The sequence below is a fragment of the Canis lupus genome, chromosome 9 (genome assembly GCF_048164855.1).
Source record: "Canis lupus baileyi chromosome 9, mCanLup2.hap1, whole genome shotgun sequence".
In the NCBI taxonomy this organism is placed as follows: Eukaryota; Metazoa; Chordata; class Mammalia; order Carnivora; family Canidae; genus Canis; species Canis lupus.
The window spans coordinates 49,953,638-49,962,449 of NC_132846.1; the positions used below are offsets into that span (position 1 = coordinate 49,953,638).

The following is an 8,812-nucleotide window of genomic DNA, read 5'->3' on the forward strand; positions in this document are numbered from 1 at the left end:
GGAGTGTCCCGCACCTCATTTCCAGCCCTGAGCACCTGCAGAGCCAAGTAAGGCATTCGAGTGAGATAAACATTAGTTATCCCCATTGTAGGAATTGACCTCTAGCTCAGAAGAGGTCAAGTTATTTGCCCAAAGTCACACTGCTAGCAAGTGTGAGCTGGGATTCATTTATTCCTTTGCTTATCCATCCATCCATCCATCCATCCATCCATCCAACCAATCAGTGTGTTGTGAGTACCTGCTATTGCACAGCAGACAAGCAAGTGATGTCTGCATAGGATTGGCAGAGAGAAGTGGGGAGTGGTAATGTGTGCTGCGAGTTGTGTTGGGCCAGCTTGGCGGGCTGTGAGAACACACCATGAGGCCCTATCTTAGTCTAGGCTGAGGAGAGACTGCTTACTGAGCCACAGAAGAGGAGTAGGAGCTAACGAGATGAAGGACAGGGATGTGGGGGGTTAGCAGGAACAGTGCAAGCAAAGGCCAGAGGCAAGAAGTGTTTAAGGATGTGATTAAGAAATTGAGAAGAATGTCAGTGTGGCTGGAGTTTAGAGTACCATGGAGAGAGTGGAGGGGCAGGCAGCCCCCCTGGTCCTTGCTAGGTCTGTGCTGCGATGTCTGGGGCAATCCTCCTTTATGCCTCTGGTCCTGGCCTACTTACTAATATCACTTGTTTTACTCTCACAAATGTCTCCATCTCCATGATTATGTAGTCATGGAGAGCGATGGAACGTTTCAGTTGGAGGGAGACACACCTTGGAAAGATCCTCCTGGCTGCAGTGTGTGGCAAGGATTGGGGCAGTGGGAAGACCAGTTATATGACTGGGGTGGTGTCCTTGGACGCTCGGGGTCTAGGAGGGGGGTTTGGGTAGTTCCATCCCAGTCCTCCTCTTCTCCCATGCTCCTCTCTTCCCCTCTGGCCTTAGAAACACAGTTGGGCGTGAGGTTTAGGACACAGATGCAGATGGCTGTGTTGATGGCCAGTGCCCACAGACCTGAAGAATTCTCTTATAATTCAGTCGTTTATTATTTTTTAAAGATTTATGTATTACTGGAGATAGAGAGAGAGAGAGAGAGAGAGAGAGAGAGAGAGAGAGAGAGAAGGGGCAGAGGAAGAGAATCCCAAGCAGACTCCCCACTGAGCATGGAGCCTGCCATGGGGCTTGATCTCATAACCCTAAGATTATGACCTGAGCTGAAATCAAGTCAGACGCTTTACTGACTGAGCCACCCAGGTGACTCTTGTACTCTATTTTTTACCAGATAAAATATTTATAAGGCTCAGAGGTACAAAAGGATATGTGTGTACACACACCCACACACGTATGTATAATGTAGAAAGTCACCCACCCATCCTTGACCCCTGGATGCCTAGATCCACTCTGGGAGATTCTTAGAGCCTCTCAGAGTTCGCCTGCCTGGACCAGCCGAGTTCCTGAGGCAACCAGGGTGACCTCAGTACCTCCTGTGTCCACAATTACATGTAGCAGCCCCTGCACTTCTCCCTTCTGTAACCCTGGCCTCTGTAACTGCTGCGCTTAACGCAGGTTCATTCCCTGGGCTTTGGTAGCAGTAACCCCATCTCATACTCCCATGGTGCACTGCACTGTTCATGGCCATTCTCTCCTTGATGGCCACAAGAAGAAGGTGGCTCTGGGAGGAGATGAGGCAGTGCCCACTCCACTAATGAGGATTCTGAGACTCAGAGGAATGAAAGTTTGCTCAAGGCCCCACAGCAGCTGAGGTGGGACTCGAACCCAGGGCTTCCTTTGTTGCCCAGCATGCTGTTCAGGTTGCCCCGGCTCAGGGAAATTGGGGATATGGTTCACAGTGACATAGCTAAAGTGGCAGAGTCAGGATTTTAATTCAGACAGGTCTTTTGGACTCAGAAGAGGCCACACCAGCCTTCTACCCAATACTTACCAAAAGAGTTGTGAAATAGAACTCTATTTTAAGTGCATTAAGGTTACTTGTTTTTAAAAGATAAAATCAGGGATGCCTGGGTGGCTCAGTGGTTGAGCGTCTGCCTTTGACCCAGGGCATGATCCTGGAGTCCTGGGATCGAGTCCCACATCTGGCTCCCTGCATGGAGCCTGCTTCTCCCTCTGCCTGTGTCTCTGCCTCTCTCTGTGTGTCTTTCATGAATAAATAAATTTGAAAAACCTTTAAAAAAAAAAAGATAAAATCAGAGAATCTTAATGCTTAAAGTCCCCTGGGCCAATCATTATATTTTCTGGGAGGGGACTGAAGCCCCGAGAAGAGAATTGACTTGGCCAAGGTCACACAGCCAGTATGAAAAGCCAGAACACGCAGCCCCTTTGTATTTTTTCTCCTGCCTTTGCTGAACACAGTGAAAGAGACAGAATGTTCATTCACTTCCACTAATTCTACTCTAGAACGACAAATGGAGGCAGCTGGGTGGCTCAGCTGGGTAAGCATCTGCCTTCGGCTCATGTCATGATCTCAGGGGCCTGGGATCGAGTCCCACATGGGGCTCCCTGCTGGGCAGGAAGTCTGCTCCTCCCTCTCCCTCTGCTGCTCCTCCCCGCTTGTGCTCTCTTATTCTCTCTCTCTCCCTCAAATAAATAAAATTTTTAGAACGAAACAATAACAACAACAAATGGTTTCATTTTCTCCAGGGCAATAAATATCTACCAGAAGACAAAATAATAAGCAAAAATGCAAGCAGAGTTATTGACTTCTGTGATTAACATGTATCTTGATTAGGGAAACAGATCAGGTAATTGCTGCTACAAAACCACAGACAACTTCTACGATCATGGTTAAAAAAAAAGAAAAAGATTCTTCGGAACTCAACTTCTACTTATGCAATTAATAAAGATGTAGCACCACCCAAGAAAACAGAAGGAAATAAAAGTAAAAAGCAGTCACATTCTGACAGCCAGCTGGGCAGAATTTAGGGTATTCCATGATATGCTCTAACCTTTTAAAACCAACAGAATGCAGTGCCATTCTGCTGAATGGTGACTGTATGTGTGAAGCCACATGCCTACTTGGGTCTCTGTGTGATACGGACGTTCGTACGTGAAGTTGGTTGGACACACAGTCATTTCGAGGCATTAGATTGGTGTGTAGTACTGAATGCCGTGTGCCTGGACGCTGGCCCTTGCATTGGCACCTTTAACGCCCACTCATGTGCCACTCAACTGCTTCCTTGCCATCCCCCAAACAGCAGCCCCCTTGGGCCCTTCCCCTCGGGCCCACAGGCAGCCTCTTTCATTCTCCAGATGGAGCCAGTCACCAGGATCTGCCAGGCGTCTTTGAACCATCCTCCTCTGCTGCTTCTCCTTCTCTTTCTCCATGGGCCCTTGCTCAAAGCTTAAAGTATCCATTCCTTAAGCCTCCCTAAGCCTTCAGTTTATAAGGTGCCTTTCCCATGTGAGTTCACTTAATCCCCGCGAGCATCATCATTTTATATTTTAGATAGCTGAGACTCCGTGTAGCTAAGGAACTTACTCCTGACTCTGGTTCCAAACCCTAAAGTTTTGCCTAACGTGGCTCTAACTCCACCTTCCTGGCTCTCTACCTTCTGTCCTAAAGTGACCTATGGTCACAATGGAGGATTTCTTCTCCTAAACACATCTGTAGCTTATTTCCCATGTCTGTGTCTTTGTCCACTCAGGGCCGCCTTCCTCATGTCCCACCCCCTCCACTGGAGGGGCCAACTGGCCTTCTCAACCCAACCATTTTTTAAACTTGAGGCCAGACCTAGCCATTTAGGCCTCTTGGAAGGTCTTCCAGTCCCTGCAGTGCTGATGGGCACATAGTAAGCTCTTTCCCGCTGTATGGATCCTGATTCCCCCAGACATTCGTTGTACACGAATGTCCTCAAGCAAATGCAAATGGGTGGATTGAACAGAAACTCCTAGAGACAGAGGGTCAGAGGATTTGAACTTGGAGTTAAAATGTTGGCTCAGGGGAACCAGATGGTCAGAGGGTTTGTGAAGAGTCCCCAAAGTCATGAGTTCATCAGACCCGGTGAGCAGGCAGCTAAGATTAGCACCCAACTGGCTCAGACTGATCGGTCATGGACCCATGGTTTCACGTGGGTCTCTCTCCTGGCCTTCAGAGATGACTTCACCCGGAATTCTGAGAGCAGGGGACAGGGCCAGCCTCCCCCTTTGGCTTCATCCTGTTGAACCAGAAACAACCATAGCTGGTTTTTAATATTTTTCCCTTGAGCATTTTTTTCCTTTTTTCAAGGCTGTTCTCCTGCAGTGTTTGGTCACGAGGTTTGCACGTGTCAGCAGTCCAGTTCCCTGGGCCACTCATGCTGCGTCCTCAGAGATGAGCACAAGGCAGGCCAGTGGGTGGGAGAAAGAATAGCAGCCCTGGGATGTGTGTGGGCCCCACTGAGGGCCCTGAAGACCACCAAAGGAGGCTGCTCGGCCTGGCCCTGACAGGTGGAGGGCAAGCCTCTAGACCCAAGCCAGGGTTCCCCAGCTCAGTTGTGGAACATGTAATCATAACCACAGCTTGTCCTTTGCCTGATACAGGTTGCTCAACTTCAGCTGTTGACATTTTGTCTAGATAGTTCTTATTGTGGGGCCATCCTGTGCGGGATGTTTATGAGCATCTCTAGCCTCTACCCACTACCCCTAGCCTCTACCCACTAAATGTGGGTAGCAACCTTCTCCCCAGTTGCAACAACCAAAAATGTCTCCAGACATTGTCAAATGTCTTCTAGTAGGCCAAATCGCTCCGAGTTGAGCACCACTGGGCTAAAACTTTGCTGGCTCTTGAGTAAATTTCAACCCTTGAGCTGCTTGCCAGTTTTCAGACACAGTCCAATAAAAATCATTCAGGAGCCTTCCTGTCTTACTGTTTTGACCCCAAGCCTTGAACTGGTATGCCCATCACCTATCCACACTCTAGACATGCGAACTCCCCCTGAAATCAAATAGCCAGCATTGCTTCTTTCCCTTGGAGTCTCTCCCACTGAGCTGGAAGTTCATTGGGAATCTCACTTGAGATTTGAAACTTTATTTTAGATCCAGAAGGATGACAGTTGATTGCCCCCCAATGGGCAAAGCTTCTAGATAACAGGGGATAAAGAGGAGGGTGTTTAATAATTTGGGGCTAATAACCAGGCAGCACGTGTTTTAGGAAGAATGACATGATTACCCTGGGCATGTGATCCCACAGGCCAATATCCCCAATGTACAATGACACATCACACATCAAAGCACTTTGCCACTGCACTGCCAGCTGTGGGTCACGTGTGACCCCCTCTGGACCCTTCATGCACCTGCTCTAGTGCCACTGGGCCACTATTCTTCTCCCACCCTTTGTTTCTTTGGGCCAGGGTCAGGAGGCAGGAGAGTATTGGCATATTTGAGCAATTGCAAGGAAGTCACTGTGGCTGGAGTAGATTGAGCGAGGGGAGGGAAGGGGGACCTGACACAGGCTGGCCCCAGAATATAACCTGGTTCATCCCGCTTTGACACAGGCCAGTGTCACAGGAGTGACGGGCACGGCTGCAGAAAGTCAGTTACCCCAGGGACTCAATAGCAGGTTCTGTGCTTTCTCCAGTGGGAGGCTGGCAGGCAGAAAACAGGCGGACGCCCGATGGGAGTGCCTTGTAGCTCCCCAGAGGCAGAGCTGGTCCCCAGTGAGCGCTTACAGCCCTGTCTCTGTTTCCACGCACCAGGAATCTGAGCGGCTGGAGCTCATGAACGCGGAGCTGAAGACCCAGATCGAGGAGCTGAAGCAGGAGCGGCAGCAGCTCATTCTGATGCTGAACCGGCATCGCCCCACCTGCATCGTCCGGACGGACAGCGTCAAGACCCCCGAGTCCGAAGGCAACCCGCTGTTGGAGCAGCTAGAGAAGAAGTGACCATGGGCTGGGCGAAGGAAGAGGAGGAAGAGGAGGAGGAGGAGGAGGATTTGGGAAGAGGGTAGAGGACGAGGGGTCCCAGAGGGCCCTTCCTCGCTGCATGACAAACTTGACAAGGAGGCTCAGCACAGCCAGCGCGGGCCGGGCCTTTTTTGTGAAACTCAGATCAGCCACACGAGGGGCAGAACGGCTGAGGGAACTAGAAGGACCAAGCGCTGAGACCAAAGCAGACCCTCGGGCGGGGCTGGCCTGCTGGGGCCCAGCTCGAAGGAGGCAGCACAGAGACCAGAGACGGCCAGCGAGAGACACCCCAACCCAATGGCCTCGGGCACTTCCCGGCCCCCCCACCGGGCCCACTGAGGGACCTGGGAGCAGCCAGGAAAAGCCATGAGTTGCAAACAAAACGCGGCTGGGGACGAACTCCGAGTCCAACTGCAGCCTGCCGGCCCCCAGCCCTGCCTGCCGACCCTGAAGCCCGGCTGGACGGGGTGCCATGCGGGGCCCTGCCGTCCCCGCCCCCTGGGCCCAGCGTGGGGGGCCCCCCCGGGAGCGGCAGCCGGGGCGCACCCTCGCCCGCCCTGCTGGAGTTTGCTGTGGGCACGAGGCGCGGGCGCCCTTCCAAAGCACATACTCACCGAATGTTTACAGACTGGCTGTCCTGGCAGGGCTTTCAACTGCACATGTTTTTTATACTTTCTTTTTTTTTTTTTTAATATTTTTTACAAAAAAAAAAGATTTTATACAAGCAATATATATATGGATTTCTATAATCACTCGATGTGATATAGTATAAATATGCTATGGTTTGTTTGTTACGAACAGATATCCAGCAGTTATGGCCATTGTGTGTAACTCCTAAGTACTGTAGTAGTCTCTGGGTGTTGGGGGTGGCCGGGGCGGGCATGGGGTGCATTTCCATCCTGGTAAACCCTTCCTAGTACTCAGTCCTGTATCGCTCAGTAAACGTTACTCTTACTTACTCGGCTGCCTCTTGTGGTGTCTGCCTAGGGAATGGGGTGCAAGGCACGCCCGGTGGGCTTCCCGGTTGCGGTGTCAGAGGATGTTTGGAGCGTCTGCTGTAGGCCCTGGGTTTTCACAACAGCCCTCCCAGGTAAGTGATTATATGCCCATTTTACAGATGAGGAAGTCGAGGTTCAGAGAAGTCAAAGAAATCTGTGGTACTTCCTTTGTTCACTCCACGAGTGTACTGAGTGCCTGCCCTGTGTGTGCCAGGCAATCTACAAGGGGCCGAGTCGTCACCATAAAATGATAATTATCTTGTTCTCTGCTAGTGTGGATAGTTGTTGATATTTACTACATAGTGCAAATGATTTAATATCTTTTATTCTCTAAAGGTGGCTGCAGAGTTTGTGTCCTGGCCACGTACCCAGTTCCTATAGTGACAAATGCTGGGATCCAGGATTCCCGGGTTCATTGGGCTCCTGCATGGCCACAGTCATCTGTGTTGGGCTCACCATCCCCCTCCTCGGGCCTCCCTAGGATTTCCTGTCAGGTGGTCACAAGTAAGGCCTGTGCCCAGAGTTGCTCTGAGAATCAACTGTGCAACCTATAAGAAGGACAAGACCCATTAGCAATCAGATGGGCACAAACTAGTATGTGTTGGTTGGGATACGAATTAAAGGGAACTTACATATGCCAGGAGTGGGAAATCCGTGTGACTCCTGTGCAAAGCAATTTAGCAATAACCAGTGATGCTAAAGCTAAACACATCCTTTGACCTAGCAATTTCCCTCTGAAGTATATACCCTGGAGGAACTCCAGCACAGGGGCCCAAGGAAATGGACAAGACTTCCACTGAAGCTTTGTTTGTAATAAAGAGAAACTGAAAACAACCTAAATACCTATGAATAGAAGAGCAGATAAACCGTATTTTTATAAAATCAAATATTATGCAGCAGTTAAAAAGAATGAACCAGAGCTACAGGTATCGATGTGAATAAATCTCAGGAATGCAGTGTTGAGCTGGAGGAGAGGACAGCAAGTTGCAGTGTACCATTTATGTAATCTTTCTGGACATGTAAACTGATATTTTACTGTTTGCGGGTACACACAGAACTGGATAGTAGAGGTGCAAAGGCATGCACAGGACTGCTATCAAAATCAAATATCAAAATCAGTGATGGGGAATGCTCCTGGGGAGGGGGGCGGGCAGCATCTACAAGACCAAGAAGGACACTGGGTTTCAACTGTACCTGTAATATTTCATTTACTTTAAAGAATCTGAATCAAATGTAGAACAATGTTAGAATTTGTCAGAGGTGAGTGATACTCTTCACATTCTTCTGTATGCTTGGTATATTTCATAATAAAAGAGAACAAGCCACAGCACAAATAGGTTTTGTTTTTCCATTCTTTCCTTAGCAAACTCAGGAAATAAAAACAAAATCTGAAGTTACAATGGAGTTCCAGCATATGCTCCTTGAATTGATGCAAATTTCGTTAAGTGTCTAGAGGGAAAGAGAGAGAGAGAGATACAATTCCAAGGGTGTAATTATTGTTTCCCTGGCCCTTGTAGTCGGTAAGCCCAAGCCCTGGGGTGAGGGTGTCCAGGGAAGAGGGCACCTTGGGGAGTGTTGATCTGCTTCTTTCAGTGGGTCCTGGTCCCTGCTCTCTGCAAAATGAGCAAGGGAAGGCATACATTTTCTCCTTAAATGCTGACTTTTCATCCCAATCCCTCTGTAAAATGCAATCCACTGCACCTTTAAGGCTAGAAGCAAAGCAAAGGGGAGACATTTTAAAGACATGAGAGCAGTTTTCACAGGTATATTTATTTCTTCTTGTGCCAACAAATCATCACAGATTTTCTGGTTTAAAGCCACACAAATTTTAGTATCTTAAAATTCTAGAAATCAGAAGTCCAAAATGGGTCTCAATGGATTAAAATCAAGGTGTCAGCTGGTCTACGTTCCACTTGCAGGCTCGTGTGGGGGACAATCT

General features: G+C 49.1%; 1 protein-coding gene across 9 annotated transcripts in view; it reads left to right on the forward strand.

The window, feature by feature from the left end:
• Positions 1–8,207, forward strand: part of JDP2 (Jun dimerization protein 2) — a 143,926-nt gene extending 135,719 nt beyond the window's left edge. For 6 of the 9 annotated variants that reach the window (XM_072839354.1, XM_072839353.1, XM_072839349.1 and 3 more), the window contains one exon: positions 5,669–8,207. In XM_072839354.1, coding sequence (XP_072695455.1) covers positions 5,669–5,854 — 186 coding nt within the window. In that variant the 3' untranslated portion in view covers positions 5,855–8,207. The remainder of the gene's footprint in view (positions 1–5,668) is intronic. The other 3 variants (XR_012036910.1, XR_012036908.1, XR_012036909.1) reach the window with 3 other exon arrangements.
• The last annotated feature ends 605 nt before the right edge of the window (positions 8,208–8,812 follow it).